This window comes from Periplaneta americana, chromosome 12 (genome assembly GCF_040183065.1).
Source record: "Periplaneta americana isolate PAMFEO1 chromosome 12, P.americana_PAMFEO1_priV1, whole genome shotgun sequence".
NCBI classification, from domain to species: domain Eukaryota; kingdom Metazoa; phylum Arthropoda; class Insecta; order Blattodea; family Blattidae; genus Periplaneta; species Periplaneta americana.
Window position 1 is genome coordinate 67,311,345 of NC_091128.1, and position 19,904 is coordinate 67,331,248.

The 19,904-nt window shown below is 36.6% G+C and overlaps 1 protein-coding gene across 3 annotated transcripts in view; it reads left to right on the top strand.

Annotated features, from left to right (window-relative positions):
• LOC138710512 (E3 ubiquitin-protein ligase TRIM45) overlaps positions 1–19,904 on the top strand; it is a 178,029-nt gene that overhangs the window by 150,118 nt on the left and 8,007 nt on the right. For all 3 annotated transcript variants that reach the window (XM_069841460.1, XM_069841461.1, XM_069841459.1), the window contains exons 6-8: positions 3,410–3,623; positions 8,756–8,885; positions 13,346–13,460. In XM_069841460.1, the coding sequence (XP_069697561.1) occupies positions 3,410–3,623; positions 8,756–8,885; positions 13,346–13,460 (459 nt within the window). The remainder of the gene's footprint in view (positions 1–3,409; positions 3,624–8,755; positions 8,886–13,345; positions 13,461–19,904) is intronic.

The following is a 19,904-nucleotide window of genomic DNA, read 5'->3' on the forward strand; positions in this document are numbered from 1 at the left end:
ATTTGTGTCGCGTCTCTAATAAATTCTTCTTCCTCTTCGTTAATTCATTATATTCCTTGCTCTTGAAAGAACAAGAAAGCCGGAAAACTTTTTCTGTGAGGAACTTCCTTACATTACTAAGCAGAGGTTTTAAAGAATTTATTCATAAGAGTTTCTGATGGTTATTAAGTTATTCCTAACACACTTCAATAATTACGTCACACTGGCAGAAAATTGATAGAACTTTTTTTTTCGTAGTTTGGAGCAGACATGCGGATGGACATATGTAATATATTTGGTACTGCCACCTACCATTTTAGCAAAAGCAATGTTAGAATGGTCTTACGAGCAGGCAGTATAAGCAGCCATCGGCTGCGTTTAAGCAGGCGGTGATTGAAACTGGTCTCATTAATGTTTTGTATAATATTGTTTTATTCTGTATTACCAAGGAACTTGATTTTAACTCTTGTCATGATCCGTAATAGCTTTTATTCGCTCAGAAAATCAAAATTAGATGACAGACTTTCAGTGCAAGTCAGAAAATAGAGGTTAAATTGCAGTACGCCCTACTGCATTCGTCACTTCACTGACAACTTAGTTCCGCTGGTTGCCGCATTTTTAGGCGCAATATATGTGTATTGTAAAATAATTGCTTTTGCTGCGACTGGAACTTTTTACTGGTTGCAGCCCCATCAGGCGTGGAGAATTTATCGTCTTCGTAGGCACTAATTTGACTTACCACAATATTTTTAGTTCATGTCGAATTACGAAGTATTCTTAAATTCTCTAATATTTTTCGTTAGTGTAAAATGTTAGTGGAATTCAGTATTGTTAGCAATCTAATCTACGTTCCAACCAGCCCGTATTATAAAGATAAATACCAACTTCACGATATCAGTGTTACGGGATTGATGTTTGGAGCAAGAGGAACGATACCCAACTTCTCTTCTCAATTCTGTAAGACCCTAGCACTCCACAAATCTTTTCTGAATGAACTGGCCCTCCTCATAATTAGAGAGTCAGTCAAACTTTTACGGAACCACGTATATGGACTCTAATTCAGTGTATGGAAAAAATTGACGCACAATTATCATTTTTCTTTTTCCTTCTTAGGTTTCATTGATTCTTTACTTTAATTTTTTTTTCTGTAAACTGCCATTGTTTGTTTGTGTATTTGTTTGCCTTTTTTCTTACTCATTTAGCTCTCATCTTCTATTTGTTCTTGTATTGTTTTGTATGCTTTGTCTAATGGCAGCCTCTAATTTGAGGAAGCTCTGATAAATAAAAAATTAATCTATTATTATTATTATTATTATTATTATTATTATTATTATTATTAATATTAAAGGTAAAGGTAAAAAGGTAAAGGTATCCCCGTAACATGCCATGAAGGCACTTGGGAGGCATGGAGGTAGAGCCCCATGCTTTCCATGACTTCGGCACTAGAATGAGGTGGTGTGGTCGGCATCACGCTCTGGCCGCCTTTTACCCCCGGGAAAGACCCGGTACTCAATTTTATAGGAGGCTGAGTGAACCTCGGGGCCGTTCTGAAAGTTTGGCAACGAGAAAAAATCCTGTCACCACCTGGGATCGAACCCGGACCTTCCAGTCCGTAGCCAGCTTATTATTATTATTATTATTATTATTATTATTATTATTATTATTATTATTATTATTATTATTATTATTATTATTATTATTATTATTCACTTGTATGATATGCAATCTCTTTCATGTTGAGTTTATAATGTCTGTCTCATATCTACGTATTTTAATATTAAATAAACTTATGTTTCAATATTTGTTACAAGTAAACATTCTTGTAAAATGAATAAACGTTTACAGAAATCAGACTCAATTTAATTCTTATTTTGAAAAATGACATACTCCTTTCGGCGAAATTCCTAGTCACTTGAACGTAAATGTCAGATAAAATAACAACGTTTTGGACTATCCTAATGCGAGAAACAAGTTGCTCAGAGAATGACATAATAAGGTGATGAGTGTGTTACGCGAGATTACGATGAGTATTAGAACAGTGATTATTTAAATTATATGAAACTTCTAAAATTCGGTTGTTGGGGTAAATGAAGGATTCAGAGCCATAGTGGGCCAAGCGTCATATATTAAAAACGAGAAAAAAAGGATTAAAGTTAAGTGAATAGGTACCATAGTTTAGTGAAGATTGATATATAATTTAGTTTTAATGTGTATACTTTATATTACTTGCTATATGTTTCTATTGAATTATGGTAATAACTTAATTTTAACCCTTGTTTTCTAAGGTTTTAGTAAATGGCGCTTGGTCCACTATGGTTCTGAACCCTTCAAATAATATTTCGTAGGGAATTTCTTGATATTGATCTAATTGTACAGAACTGTAAATAAAACAAAACAGTGGATGTGGCTGTCAGGAAAGATATTGACGAGATATTTCATTTGGCACCAAAATCAAGTCACGTCGCCAGCACATCGAAGTCGCGAAATACAGAGTGTTTTTAAATTAGACCGACACACTTTGAGATCGGATAGATAACCTCCTTTCAGACAATTTTCGTTAAAGAACCCGTGGGCTGCGACACTTCCCTTTAGAGCAAGAGGGCTTTATGTCATTACATGGTTCGGTCGTACAGGAAGGGATTGAAGTAATTAATTACGAGAAAAGTGAATTAACAAATCATTGATGTTACATGCACAATTTATTGACCCAAACATACAGAAAAACACAAACAAAACAAAGCGAATGAAAAGGAAAGCCACTCATTTCAGTGTTAAATTAGCAGTATGGATCCATTACTTTACTGTCTCATCACTACAACAAGTGCTGGAACACATATCCATTGACTTGCATACAAGTATTGCCACTTAGTCACTCATAACGAGTGCACTTCTGCACATGTGTGGACATTGTGCCACTGCCATACATCTGTGACGCAGTGCATGAGGGTAGGCCACTAGACGGAACCCAAGAGGTGGAACTTAAACTAAGAGGATTCAATCCAACATCGGGATGGGAATCCGGTGTGTTTAGTGGATAGAGCGTCAGCACGTAGAGCTGAAAACCCGGGTTCAAATCCTGGTGCCGGAGAGAATTTTTCTCTGTTCCACTCATCCATTATCATAAGATAAACAGAAAATATATTTAAAGTGTTTCTTTTAATCTTAATTTAAACCAAGTAATTCAGTTACGAGTCGGTCTAAGGTCAAGTCCACAGAGACTTTGTCGTTTAGTCTTCAAATTTTATGCTTATCTGGGACATAGTCATTTCAGGCTAGAACTGACACTGCATACCCTAGCTATCAGGAGATTGGTATTGAAGAAATAATTCTATAATTCTAAACTAAATCCACGCAAATACATGTAACACCAGAAAAGTAAATTCAAGAATAACGAAATTATCTTTATTTTTTACATATACTATATTTCCAGCTGTTGAGTTTGGTGGTACCAGTATTACGCAGACTGGAGTGGTGCTGCACTGCCATTGGTTTAGGCGGTGCTAGTAACCTTCTGGAGCCTCGTGTGTCAGAGTGTTTGCAGTTCCTTCCCAACGAGAGTGCAGGAAAAGTCAAAGACTACACTCTGTTTGGTGTCATCACAACCCAGACCATCTCCCACGAACACTGCTCTCTAGACATAGACAGTAAGTAATTAATTCACACAGCCATATACACTTTGATGGTTTTTCTTTTGAAAACTGAATGTTTTCCCTAAAATTCGTGACAAAATGTAAGTAGACTATTTAGTATATTTGAATGTTACATAGATAATATTTCTAAATATTGTTTAATGATAAGTCAAATGCTATAGTTCCGTCGCTCTTATTTCCTGCAGCCAATCACGTTGCAGGTCGGCTACATTTAAAAGTGTGTGTCTTGTCATTCGCTGCTGATGACATTATACACTTCCTAAGGCTCGATAAATACTTAATATAATCGCCTGCCATTTTTGTTCTTTCGTTGGCGTTCGCAGAAAGCACACGAGGACGTTATTTGCCGCTCAATTATTTGTTCAATTACAGTGCGTTTAATTTATTACCATAGGAGCTACTATACAAAATTATAATGTTTAACGGTGCGGGAAACAGATTCCTCGTCTGGTAGCTCGTCAACGAAATAACAGAAATGGCGAACGATACTACCTACCTAGACTTTATAGAGCCTTCACTTCCTAAGGCGTAAGCAAAGAGGAGGAATCACGCCGGAAATAACAGCGACGCGACTATAGTCATACAGGGTGATCCATTTGGAAAGACATAAGATAAAAACGTGATGAAATTAAAACTGTTGCTATTTATTGTTAAATAATTTGTACACGCACTCTAGAAGAATAGGAGTGTCGTCCAAAATAGACCTCAACGTGCCCACCATTGCAAACACAACACAGTTCATATCTTGAGGCTAAGTCCTCTCTTGTGTGGTCTAACAACTCGAGATAACTTTTTCAAAAGTTAAGAAAATATTTGCTCTGAAATCATGAATATCCTTGGGTCGCTGTGCATACACATCATTCTTCACGAAATCTCAGAGAAAGAAATCGGGTGGTGTCAAGTCTGAGTAGGGTGACCAGATTCACATCGATGAAAAAGAGGACACAAAGCTTCAAAAAGGAGGACATTGTTCGAAAAAAAAGAGGATGGAAAATATGTATTCAGATTTAGGCTTATTATACATTTTCGCGCATGTTACTTTTTTTAACCAGAGTGCTATTTACTCCTTCCTAGAACATATTGTTAAAAATCATAAAATAAGTCACATATTTCATCTATAGAATTGAATAAGAAATGGACTTTTAGTTTGTTTAATGTAATAAATATGCTACTGAAGTAGTATGCGCAGAACAGTACATGTTACGTTTTCGAAATAACCGATTCAATTACTAAAGAAAACAAATAATATCGACAGTATTTATATTTAGGCTTAGGTCTACATTATACTTAAAATTATGTCAATATATATTTTATTACAGCATAGATCTACTATTGACAAAACTTAATAATATAAAATGATTTTACAGTAAGCTACGTGTATGAAAGCAACGACAATAAGAAATAGGGGCAAAGAGAGTTATGATCGTTGGCAAAGAGTATATTCCGTCGTTGCTGCTGCTGCTGCTACTGCTGCTGCTACCTACAAGCAAATTACTTGAAATAATTTCAAAATATCAGGCACAGAAGTTACGAAAAGGAGGACATTCTTGATTTTCTAAAAATCCGCCCGGACTCCGGACAAAGGCCTAAAAAGGAGGACATGTCCGTTCAAAAGAGGACGTCAGGTCACCCTAGTCTGAGAAATTTGGAGTCCACATAATTGGCCCTTCTCGACCACACTAGTTGCTACCAAATGTGTCATCCAGGGAGGAGTAGAGTTTCAGGTATTTTCTAACGATACGTTGACATGTTGTCCTACATGACATAGCCATCTCTGCAGACAGCCGTCTGAGACTTTTCTTGGGACTTGCTCTCATAGCAGCGCTGAAGCAGCTTCGGTTTCAGGAACACGATTACGGTCACCAGCACGTGGCATATTGACAGACCCAGTTCCTTCAAACATGCGAACCCATAACATTATCGACTTGTAACTCGGAGCCCTCCGAACATCATACTCTCGTTGAAACTGCCGTTGAACAGACGTTACACTTCCAAATTTATCAAACCACGAGACACATTTCACTCGTTGTTGTGCAGTAAACGGTATTTTGTTTATTCGGTCGTTCCTGAGTAGCTTCTTTTGTTTCTTATGCCGTAACAATGATATAAAATTCCCGTGCTTCAGTATCACATTCGAACTGAAATGAATTCTACAGCACCTCCATTATAAACTTTATAGTCATTTTATTTTATGTCTTTTCAAACGGAGCAGACTGTATTTTGTCTTTACAATGAGTAGTAGTTGTCCACAATGGGTGATATCTAGATCCCACTAGCCTGATGGATTTTGTTGGTAATTGGCTCCGATAAGGTTGCAAGGATGGGGGAATAGATTAAACAACTTAACAATCCAAAGTAAAGAGATAGGGGATTTGAAGAAATCCCTGTCATTGCGTGTAAGACCTATACGGGAATTGTGATGAATACAATTTGCCGTAAGATTTAACTGTGTCTTTAACGAACAAATATAGCATATACATGAAATAAGCCATGAGTAACAGTCAATCTTCCTACAATAAGTTACTTACTTACGTACAATTGGCTTTTAAGCAACCCGAGGTTCATTGCCGCCCTCACATAAGCCCGCCATCGGTCCCTGTCCTGTGCAAGATTAATCCTGTCCCTACCATCATATCCCACCTCCCTCAAATCCATTTTAATATTATCCTCCCATCTACATCTCGGCCTCCCCAAAGGTCTTTTTCCCTCCAGCCTCCCAACTAACACTCTATATGCATTTCTGGATTCGCCCATACGTGCTACATGCCCTGCCCATCTCAAACGTCTGGATTTAATGTTCCTAATTATGTCAGGTAAAGAATACAATACATGCAGTTCTGCGTTGCGTAACTTTCTCCATTCTCCTGTAATTTCATCCCTTTTAGCCCAAATAGGGTAAGGTTGCCTATATCGCACCACTTTAGCATTTATAATTTTTATTGAACAATACAGTTTTTATTTTATGCATTCCTTTACAGAGATATATTCCCAGAACATTTACCTTTCATGTAAAAAAGAATCCTTGAATTTTATTTAATATTTTTTAATTAAAATGACATTTTTGAAACGCATGTCAGTGGTGCCATTTAGGCAACTAGTATAGCACCTGCGGTTTCTTAAATCACACCTCTTTATCTGCAGGTAACAGGATGAAGGAAAGCTTTTAATATTGAACATACTGAAGAGTATTTGAATTAATAATGTAATAAATGCAAATTACAAGGTTATTGAAATTAATGAAAGAGAGTAACGCATCTTCAAATGAAATTGAAAAAAAATAGAGCGTAAATTACGTAACATTTAAACTTTCTGAATGCGTTTTTTATTGTTACACATTTGCCATGTGCTTCACCAGGCATTCAGACTGTAAACTGCGTCACCTTTTCTCCATGATTATCTCTAAGCCACCTAAGAACTGCTTCATGATATAGCTGTCTGTAACCTTACTCAGAGCAAATAAATAACGATCCTGGAGGAGCACCAGCTGATAATGAAGGATGCACTGTTTGACGTTTAAAAATTATCACAAGTGGCACAGAATACCTGGTGCGCTTGTACAACACAACGCCCTTCTCACCACTTGATATTGCACCTACCTGATGCATTCCTAGTTCAGTTAAAATTTTTGGGACCTTCTTTTGTACGGTTAGAATTGCTACAGTTGCTCATATCGCACCGGTGCGAATTAGGCACCTACAAAGTGGTCCGAATTGAGAAACTATGCTGTATAAAATAAATAAGAATATCCCTATCTATCTATCTATCTATCTATCTATCTATCTATCTATCTATCTATCTATCTATCTATCTATCTATCTATCTATCTATCTATCTATCTATCTATCTATCTATCTATCTATCTATCTATCTATCTATCTATCTATCTATCTATCTATCTACCTATCTACCTACCTACCTACCTACCTATCTATCTACCTATCTATCTATCTATCTATCTACCTATCTATCTATCTATCTATCTATCTATCTATCTATCTATCTATCTATCTATCTACCCATCTACCTATCTATCTATCCGCCCGCCCGCCTGCCTTGGTGAATATCAGCACAAAGTGGGCAGCTCCTAGATGGATAAATTCCCAATCTGTAGAGATGATGTGGAGGACAGTCATGTCCTGGTATTAACCTGAACTTGGTCACTGCTTCTTTACATACCTTTAATTTTATCTCATTTGCAAGTTCTTAAGCTTTTCCCCAGTTCTTCCCTTTTGTTTCTTTTGGGATTTCTGTGATGTTCTCAAATTCTCATATTTTTTTTACTTCCCTTATTTACCTTTTAACATGTGGCTTGGGATTTATTGGTATTTGAATCCGTGTCTCTTTTTTGGCGAGAATGTCTGCTATTTCAGTGCTAAGTATTCCAATGTGAGATGGTATCCACTGGAAGCCTAACCATTCTTCTGGTTTTTGATTAGCAATGTGCATATTTTAATATTGTTATTTTCATCCATCTGTATGTGAGTGACGCCAAGCTTGTATTAACTTTCTGTACTTACGCGTGTATCGTTCACGTGTCTGTTTCGAATCCATGTCACAGTACAAATGAATTACATTAGTTTTTAAAATATATTAAAACCCCCATATATTATAATAAACTCCTCAAAGTAGGTTATGTATATATGCAGACACTCATGTGTATAGGAAGTAGACTACTCGCTTAGGCTGTATTGATCCTATATGACGTAAATATTTCCGAAGCAACCACAATCGAATGACGTCAGCGTAAGAAATCGTTTTACCAAATCTTTCGATTTTTCTATTGATATAGGTCGAATACAAACATTACATGTCAAAAAATGTAGAAGAATTCGACTATGTAGACCTACTTAGTTTCTTTGTTAAACATATATCAGACTGAAATACCTTTTGCGACGTGGCGGTAATCTTGGAATTTAGAGCCCTAATCATCTCTACTGTTTTTATAGTCCTATCGTATCTCCTAGCTTTTCCTTCTGTAATTTAATTACGTGCGTGTTTGTATTTGTATCTATTACAAAAACATTGATAAAGTCTGTATTATAACTCTAAACTTATTGCAGTATGACTGAGAATATAATATTTGAACTAGAAATACACTGAAGCATGGAATTCTGATTTGTGTACAGGTTTGATGGATGTCCGACAAAATCAGAAGGCTGCTACAGTACTGGTGACACGCGATACAGATGAGCAACCCTTGTGCCATGGCGGAGAGAAAGTGACAGCTGAGGTGTGGTACAGGGATGCCAGTCGCAGGTGAAGTGTACTGGCCTGAATAGTTGCAATAACATGTCATCCATCATAATGTAACTTTGGAAACCACTTCACGTCTGGAATTGAGCGGAGAGGATAGTATAATTTGATTTCTTTTTTTCTAATTGTTGCGCAATTTTCATTTTATGTAAGTAGAAATATCATTTATGCAACAATTGAAATTCGAGATTAATTTTTGAAAACAAAATTTTCGGCCCCATATTTTGAAAAAGTACCAGGATAAAGTAATTCACTAAAATGGATACATCTCAGCCACTTTTTTAAGATAAATTCAAAACTTCTTTGAAATTTTACTCCTAAAGCACATCCTTTAAAATGTCTGGAGAATAATTTTGATATTGGCTTTAAAAATTTTAAGATAAAGGATCACATTTTAAGAATTCATTTTAGAGTTACTTCTATAGAAATATGGAGAGATATTTTTCAAATGCAACAAAATAACAAATTTTTGTACCAGAGAGAAGGCTTCCTAATAACCTAAATATCTATGATGATGGATGAGTGGAACAGAGAAAAATTCTCTCCGGCACCCGAATTTGAACCCTGGTTTTCAGCTCTACATACTGACGCTCTAGCCACTAAGTTACACCGGATTCCCATCCCGATGTCGGATTGAATCCTCTCAGTTTTAGTTCCACCTCATCGATTCCCTCTAGTGATCTACCCTCATGCACTGCGTCATAGATGTATGACAGTGGCACAATGTCCACACACATGTGCAGAAGTGCACTCAATCAATCAATCAATCCGACATTGGGATGGGAATCCGGTGTGTCTTAGTGGATAGAGCAGGTCTAGACAACTCAACCTAGTTGTGACGTATGTGCAGCGAGTGCGAGGCTCATACAGCTAGTGACGTCTTCTGAGTGCACGTGTAGCTGGTTGCAGTACGGTATGGGGAATTCAATGTAAAGGCATTGCGATTGTTCAATCGTTGTAAGCTTCGAAAGTTAACATATCTTTGCGATGGCTTCTAATCAATCGATGCCTAGTTTCTTGTCAGTATGGGAGAACCTTTTCCTTTTTGTGTCGTATGGAGAAGAGGCAAAAATGTTTACTTTATGGCAAGGAAATACACTGAATTAAAAAAGTTTAATCTACAATGGCACGCAAGTGAATATGACAAATATCAGGGAGATGGACGTGATGAAATGATAAAAGAGTTAAAGGAGACTGCTGATCATCAATTTAGCGAACATTCTGGTCGCCTGAGCTTCAAAATTACGTTACTCTAAGTATAGCTAAAAATCTGAGATCATTTACTGATAGCTAAAGCTGATACACTGATGGCTAAAGCTGTTACTGTGATGACTGCAGAGAAAAATATTGAAATCTTCTAGCAGATTTTGAAAGTGTAAGCTTGCCTTAATGAGAATTTAAAAATTAAAAAAATCATTGTAATGAAATTCATCTGGTTTATTAATGCTTAATGGCCACACTTTCTTGAAACAGGAGAGCAATGTTTATTTTAATTTTGCAAAAGAAAAATTTGTTTCAGTATTGCCTTGAGTAATATGATGTACTGGAATACAGTATAAACATGCTTAGATTTACTTTAATAAAAGTGTTCTTCAGTTCATTTTTAAAAAGATCATTAATATAATATAATCCTAATTATTAGTTATCAATTACACAACTTCAAACAGTTTCTTTACAATTAGTTTTATTTGTGCTCAGTCTTGATTAACTTGAACGCACATGTTTTACAGTTCGAGTTACAATTTTAATCTCCTGGACAACATTTATACTAATCGTATTCTCAGTTATTACATCCCTGCATTTATAGATCCTGCATGAGAGTGTCCTTATTCCTCCTTCAATCACCATCTCTACAGTGCTTCATGACTTTGTCAATCTTTCCTCAACCACTCCCATAAGCTAATGCTCTTAATTCGTTCATAAAGCTGACAGTGAGAAGAAGTGCAAAGTACTGCAAGCTGTCTTTCCCTGCATTAACAAAAGAAAAAATAAAAATCTAAAATGCAGTACAGTATTTATTTTTATTCAACTTTCATTTCATCCCTAAATTGTCAACCAATGGGTTTCATACGTGTAAATACTAGTATTAGGCAGTCACATTACTTTTGTGCGAGATCGTGCGTATTTGCTTGTTTTCCGCACAGAACCAATACGCGGTAAGTGTGAAATACCACATTCAGTATTCCCAACGTAACACACATAACAATTTCCCTCTTCTTATCGCTTAAGCGCGACATTCATTTTACTGCTTTAGGCTTTTAACATATTATTTTTAGAGACGTTTAACATAGTAATAATTATAAATTGGAAACTTACCACTGCAATTTCACCTAAATTGCAATGTTAATTATTGTTTTTAAATATTTGCAAAAATTAAGTAAAGTCTACTACTCCACGAAACTTATTGCATTCCTGATACAAGTAACATTAAGGAAGCCGTGAAAAAATAAACAAGATTCCAGATGCCGATGTTATTACTGCAACTACGTTTCGCTTTTTCAATCTTTTCCTCGAACATGAAAACGTCAACATACCGCTCTTGTAACGTATATTACTATTAAATTTAATTTGATCAATATGAGAAACAACAATTATTATCACGAAAAAGGAGTAGCTATCGCAAGCCTCCGCTGTGCCCACGGTAGCGGAACACGAACGCAGCGGGCTTCAGAGCAGGCTGAGATGACGTCACAGGGCATCGAGTTGGCAACCACTGGGATAGAGCGTCAGCACATAGAGCTGAAAACCCAGGTTCAAATTCCGGTGCCGGAGAGAATTTTTCTCTGTTGCCTCATCCATCATCATATGATGACGCAGAATTTCTGCACGGAAATATCATATGTACTTCGGTACATCGTAGTAATATACTAAATATTTATGTTCCAAATATTACGCATGTAGAAATAGTAGTACCGAAGAATAACTTTTTGTATGAGAATACAGCAAGAAATTAAAGTTACAGGAAATTTCAAAAAAAGTTCTACGTCATTTAAAAACCCTGTGCTTCATAGTTTTAAAAATGGAGGTCACAGCAACTAACAAGGTCATAAATGCGCATTAAATTTTATGTAATATATTTTTCACTTGGCAAAGAATATTATAGAGCATTTTTTTAATTTACTGGTTTTCACACATTTAACCATTGTTTCCCCTTGAAAACCCTGTGCACCAGAGTTTTTTAAATAGCGTCGCAGCGGGTGACATGCGTTTTAAATTATACAGAGTGATGCAAGAGGAGTTACCACCACTCATGGAACTTATTTCTTAATACATTTTGAGCAAAAAAGCAATACAGTCATGGGTTCTATTCTAAATATTTTCTAAGTTACACTATTTTGAAGTTGTTTGTAAAATACCTACCTTTTGCTTTAGTTTTAAGGGTAAAAGAATATTACAAACAGAGAATGAACTATATTCAGAAGTGTCATTTCTTTGAATGGATAGTATTCTGAAGCTAAAAATTTGTTGTGAATTTCGTAGTTGCTTCGTAGAGATTTTTTTTTCTTTTCAGTTTTTAACCACAAAATTACATGATTCTTGTACACTTATCACAACAATAATTGTTACATATCACGCCACGCTTGCAAACTCTTTAAGACAGAATGCAAAATTGAACTGTAAAGAATCAAGTCGCTAGAGTCGTGTGATTTGTAACAACTGTTGCGGTAAATGCGTAAGAATAATGTAATTTCGTAGTTAAATTTTGAAAAAAAAAATTGTACGAAGCAATTAAGAGATTCACAACACATTTTCAACTTCAGAATACTAGCCAATTAAAGAAATGATACTTCTGAATAGTTGTTCTCTATTTGTAACATTATTTTACCATTACAACTAAAGATAGATATTTTACGAATAACTTCAAATTAGTGTAACTCTGAAAATATTGAGAATAAGGCCCAGTTTATATGACAGTTTTTGCTCGAAATGTCTTCAGAAACAAGCTCCGTAAGTGACGGTAACTCCTCGTGAATCATCCTGTATATAACATTTTCTTACATATTAAAATGAATTTTAAAGTAATTTTATTTGCAAATGTACTGGTTTTTCATGCTATTAAAACTATCTTCCCGTCTTAACTTGCTAGCCTAAGTTGTTTTTCACGCCTTTTTTATTTACTATAGTGCCAAATATTGGCCTATTTTGCCACTAGTTTAGCATGAAGTTTGACATATAAAAATATAAATTAATTTCATATAACTTACTTAGTTTCCACTTCTGTTTTCTGTAGTACTGATCTCTTTACTGGAGTATCGTTGACCAGCCGAGGACAGCTTCTGTAGTTTTCTCATTCATAGTAACATTTCTTATTGCCTCAAGACGATTTCTGGTCTGAAATGTATTCAGGACAGTCCTCACATTGCCTTTTCTCACCCGTCGTAATACAAAATTTTACTTTTAAAACCGTCCCTAAAATGAAAGTTCGATAAACTGAAGTAATAATATGCATCTTTATTTTTCAGAAAAATTCCAATTCAAGTGACAGACCGTCAGGATGGGACATATCTGATCTCATTTGTGCCAGACACTTCCGGTAACCTAAGTCTTTCAGTGTCTGTACAAGGAAAACCAATCAAGGTAAAAGCAGTGAATCATGAAAAGGAATTCTAAAATTTAACTTCTAGAAAACTGCAGATACTTTCTTAAATAGCAACGTCAGAGCTCATCATACTTTTTTTTAGTAGGTTATTTTACGACGCTTTAGGAATATTTAGCGTCTGGACGAGATGAAGGTGATAATGCCGGTGGAATGAGTTCGAAGTCCAGCATCGAAAGTTACCCAGCATTTGCTCATATTGGGTTAAGGGAAACGCCCGGAAAACAACCTCAACCAGGTAACTTGCACCAACCGGGAATCGAACCCGGGCCACCTGGTTTCGCGGCCAGACGCGTTAACCGTTACTCCACAGGTGTGGACCTTATCATACTACAGGGTGTCCTGTCACCTGTTACTTTATAGCCGGCACTCTTCACAGCATGTTTCTCGCATAGCATGCTGGGGTTAATCCGGGGATTTGCGACTCGGTTTTCCCGTGAAATGGAATTAATCTTTTATTACATCAATGTCTCGAACAGAGTCGTGCACAACCTGTTATGAACAATAGAAATGATGTATTGCTACAGAACGCCTGGCAGAATGATCCACTGTTCGGTTTAACGGATGTCCTAGTCTTTCTCGAATGGAAAGGCAGACGACATTGAGCCATCCAGGAGTTTCAAGAATCGTTGCAAGGACGCGATTATCATCGTGTATCTTTCAATTGATATTTCCTCCTCTCTCCCCATTTATTCATTCATTCAGCAATCCAGGTATTGCAGTGAGGTATCATCAGAAGCAACAGCGTGCATCATGAAGCTACAATCATTATAGCTTGAGAGCGTTTGTATTTTTGTTAATAACTTTTTATCTTCTTAAAAATGATTTATTAATGAAATAATAATACATCCACTTACACTAGAATAATTAAAAGGCATAGGCTATATTAACAATTACTCTTTTAGATGTAACCTGTGCATTTTGAGTTTAAAGTATGAACGTTGCAATAGTAAAATGTGTACTTATTTTCTCTTCTATTTTGTAAGTATTTGTAATTTATTTTATTCTTCAATTTGTTTACATGCCATGTCAGAGTTCATCTATTGCTTATTTCAGATTGCTTATTTCCTTTGTTGTTACCGGTGTCCATTAGTTGATTTATATATTAGTTATGAAGATAAATGTACCGAAGTGTCCAATCAATTGCAGGCCTATTTCAACCTAACACTTTTTTTCTTAATTAGGAAAAGTAAATTTCCTTCAATTGTTACTCCATTTATGTAGTCAGAAAATGCCATCAGAGTTCTTGTATGATGAAATGCGCCTGGTGTTCTGTCTACCCTGCAAAACATTAGATGCAACTGCTTGAAAGTCGAATATTCGATCGGATGTTCAACTCCGCTGCTTGTTCTCCGACCGGTCTAATATAAACCGGTTCTAAGCGCTGTTCTGCAGCTCTCTAGCCTCGAAATGTCGATCTTTTACTTTCAAACAAAGTTTGCACTTAAAATGTACGTTGACACACGGCGAAGTTGTTCATGTAGAATGACAAAAATCTCCTGCCTATGTTTTCTTTCAATACCTCAAAAGAACGAGGATTGTTTGCATGAACTTTCTCTTAAAAAGTACCACGTGAATAAAAATTGCAGGGATTTAAATCCGGTGAAATATTGTCTAATAACAAATAAGGAACCTGTGTCTGGTGCGAAATTTTCTCGCTACATTATGCATTGCTGCCTTGCATGGCACTGGAGAATTTGAATACTTCTTACTTACTTACTTACTTACTTACTTACTTACTTACTTACTTACTTACTTACTTACTTACTTACTTACTTACTGGCTTTTAAGGAACCCGGAGGTTCATTACCGCCCTCACATAAGCCCGCCATCGGTCCCTATCCTGAGCAAGATTAGTCCATTCTCTATCATCATATCCCACCTCCCTCAAATCCATTTTAATATTATCCTCTCATCTACGTCTCGGCCTTCCCAAAGGTCTTTTTCCCTCCGGCCTCCCAACTAACACTCTATATGCATTTCTGGATTCGCCCATACGTGCTACATGCCCTGCCCATCTCAAACGTCTGGATTTAATGTTCCTAATTATGTCAGGTGAAGAATACAATGTGTGCAGTTCTGTGTTGTGTAACTTTCTCCATTCTCCTGTAACTTCATCCCTCTTAGCCCCAAATATTTTCCTAAGCACCTTATTCTCAAACACCCTTAACCTATGTTCCTCTCTCAAAGTGAGAGTCCAAGTTTCACAATCATAAAGAACAACCGGTAATATAACTGTTTTATTAATTCTAACTTTCAGATTTTTTGACAGCAGACTGGATGATAAAAGCTTCTCAACCGAATAATAACAGGCATTTCCCATATTTATTCTGTGTTTAATTTCCTCCCGAATATCATTTATATTTGTTACTGTTGCTCCAAGATATTTGAACTTCTCCACCTTTTCAAAAGATAAATTTACAATTTTTATATTTCCATTTCGTACAATATTCTGGTCACGAGACATAATCATATACTTTGTCTTTTCGGGATTTACTTCCAAACCTACCTATTTGAATACTTCTACGAATAGTTATTTGCACCCTTCCGCACTTTGCAAATGTATTATTGAAACTAGTTCTTCGACACCGGATTTTATAGTCTACTGATAAACACACACAGCGAACAGCACAGAAACGCGTCTTATAACAACGAGTTCAGAGTCACACTGTCTGTAGTACATAGTGATGAGCAGGAAATCATTGACCTGTCCTTTTATCACGGTGATCGAAACATCACGATCACACCTGTGATTAAAAGCCTCTTTAAACAGTGATCACAGTTCGAGAGCTAACTAAGACAGTTCATGTTCTTTTCTCACTGCGTGCGCTGCGCTGCTGTGCTTATGCTACCTAGTGACAACACTGGGGACAATTACGCCCGCGAACTGTGAGCGCCGAGCCCCTACCACGCCGTAGCGGAGAAGTGAGAAATATGTTCCCAAATTGAAGCAGCAGAAAGCCGCCATTTGTTAGGTAGAAAATGCGCGGGATTTCGAAACCACTATTTGAATACGTGTTGTATTGCGTATCCGAAAGCTGAATGTTTTGTTTCAAGGAACAATACTTCCTTTGCGATACCTCTAATACCATGTTTCTACTGTCAGCAGAGTTGCTAGGTTTTCTGCGAGGGAAGTTGGGATATCAGAAGCTAACCTAATACAGTGTTCACGTGCTTTTTAATGTAATAGGCCTATTCGCCTCCGTGAGAAACACTAAAATACGAAGGACACACAGTACAGTGAACACTACAATAATTTTTTTATTTTACTAACCGCGAATAGCCTATGTTTTAACAATTTACTAATAAATTAATTTTGGAACCGGTACTGCAACAGTTTCACTATCTGACTATGAATCCATGTATAAACATAGTTCACTAAACTATAAAACGCAGCAATTGTATATCTCTGTTATTAGTGTAAAGTACGATATCAAAACGCTATCTTTCTTGCCAATCAACGCACTTGAAATATACAATATTTACTAATTGCGAGGACAGCGACTAGAGACCGAAACAGAATAATCAACAATAAGGTAGAACTAGAAGAAGTATTATTTTGCGAGTTTAGTTGCCTTACGGCAATCAGCTGGGCTACCTCATAGACTTACTAAATATCCGCAGGTTATCTCTGTGTTTACAATGTTACCATTTGAGTCAATATATAAATAAAAAATATCGGATATTAGGAAATACAAACATAATTTGTTTAAATATGTTCACGGCTAATATCTGCAAAATCGGGATTTTTGTCAATCCCGACTCCCTTTAATCGGGACTCAAGCAGGAAATTGGGAGAATCCCGCCTAAATTGGGATACCCGACAACCCTGGCTGTCAGATATAGGTACTGTGTTCAGACTTGCATCATTTTCATAGGATCTCTGAATGTGAACATTCATAACCACGGTTAATAAAAGAATTAATATGTCAGCTTTTTAATTCAATCTGTAGGTTAAACTGCTGTAAGAAGTAAAAAAAGTAGTGGTAGTAGTAGTAGCAGTAGCAGTAGCAGTAGCAGTAGCAGCAGCAGCAGCAGCAGCAGCAGCAGCAGCAGCAGCAGCAGTAGAAAATGTTTAATTAATCCGTAACTAAGACAGGAATTAATTTCGATCAGTTATAGGCCTATTAAAAAAAATATTTTTATAATTTATGCAGTTTCTGTATGTTTAAATTCGGTGAATAATTTTATTATTCATCTATGTACTGAAACAACAGCTGTTTGAAGAAAATGAATAATATGGAGTGAATGAAGGACAATAACAGTGTATAACAACGTAGTTTGAAAGGTAATTACTATCTTCGAAATAAGTTGAACACACTGAATGATTCAATGTAGGGTAGAAATTCTCTCTGCGGATTGCACCTATCCACTTTCGGTTAAGGGAATCTTTACTCAGAGGACACTTGAAGCATAAAGAGTCACATGGCAAGTGCAATAGTTTGTCTTCTGTAACATAATATAGAGAAAAAATCCTCGTAGAAATTAAGGATTAACTAACCAGTGAAATATAACATTCCTTCCTTCTTTATCGTTACATCCGTGTGCATTGGTGCAATAAAAAGCAGCACACGAAAGAACCATACTTATTCAGCTCTACCAAACAAATGGCCGCTCGCCGGCTGTTCAATTTGGGAACATTACACTAGCGCCAGTGAGCGGTCTAGCGGTTATTTAGTAACTCTATGGTGAGCGCCCGATTTTAACAATACATTCAGTGTAGCCAACTTAGTAGATTTCAGGCTGATCCTGGCAGATTTCAATTTCTTAAAGCCGGAAACTATACCATTGTTAGCCGACAGCCGGAAATCTGGCAGGTTTTTACATTGCTTAATTGATTCCATTATTTTAAGCAGTGACGTTATTAATTGGCTACACTATTCAAATATTAAAATTACTATAATAACAAAATTTTACCAAATATGACAATGACTTAAAAAATAGCAATGTTTCATTTATCTTCCGAGTGATGAATGTGTGAATTATGTCAAAATTACTGATTTTCCTTTTTTTCTGTATAATATTTCACTTCAGGAATATTGGACAAGATCAAATGGACAATTATTATATTGGGTAGCCAAACGACAAATTTTCAGTTTGTCTGTAGCATTGAATGAATGAATGAATGAATGAATGAATGAATGAATGAATGACGTTCTAATCTTTAATCTGTTTTTAAAATGATGAAACGCCTATATTTACATCTCAGTATTGTGCTCACACTTAACTTCTGTGAAGTACAAACACATAATTTCAACATTTTCTCGCCCTCTCCTATCATGTGCGAAATATCGAGAGCAATGAAACATCGCAGTAAGACACTGATGAGCGGGAAGGAATGAACTGTTCAGTGTTAACCTCGAACAAGTTCGCAGTTCAGTCGCTGTTTATCACTGTTTCACTGTCTAAGATCACCTTGATCATAAATGGGCAATCACAGGTCGAACAGTGATCACAAAAGAGCAGTTTATTTCATCACTAGTAGCACGGTAATCGGCATGCCCCAACCCCGGCCGTTACTGTGTCGCCAAAGCATGACTCAGTCCCGAGCCGTCGAGCTAAAACGTCACCGGACACTGTATCTATTTAATGAAATAATTTACAGCAGTCCTTACTATTGGTGCTATGTTTATTATTGGAATGAAATATTGCTGTCTCTCAATTAGAAATACAAGCTGACACTCGACTTCAGACTGTTTTCTTCGTGATTTTATTACGTTACTCAAAATAAACAGACAAATGAGACGAATCACTAACGACGTAAAAGTCCACCGCTGTGAAGTAACGCTCAACATGTCCGACCGTGAAACGAGGGGGCCCGGGTAAATATTCTGGTTAGGAGAAGTTGTCTGGTTGGATTGTTTTCCTCAGCCAATTGAAGCAGAATTGCTGGGTAACTTTCGGCATTAGACCTCGGACTTACTTCGCATAGAGATGCCATCGGTATGAGGGAGCTGCATAAGTTTCGAGGGAATGGAAGTGCTTTCAAAGCGGAGCTGGGTGGTTTGGAACTGAATCGACAGATGCCATCCAATAGTGAATCACGATACCTACACTAACGCGATCTTCAAGTCAATATAGGACTCAGCAGAGATGTAGTGCTGGGAAGTTGCATACAGATGCCATCGATGTGTGTAAACTACTGAAGTCTCAGAGGTGCGGAGAGCTGAGCTCCGACGGACCAGGGTAGGGTAGCTGAACCGATAAATGGCATCAAACAATGAATCACGATACTTACAGAAATGCGATTCTGCAAACTTCAATAATAATAATCATTACCATAATAAGAAAGTCGTCACAATAAGCCTCAGGTGTAAGCCCTCGGCCCTCCTCAGAAAGAAAGAAAAAAAGAGACGAACGAACGTTTGGCTAAAATAAATTAATTATTATACATTGAATTAGTTATACTTCTCGTTGGGAATTTT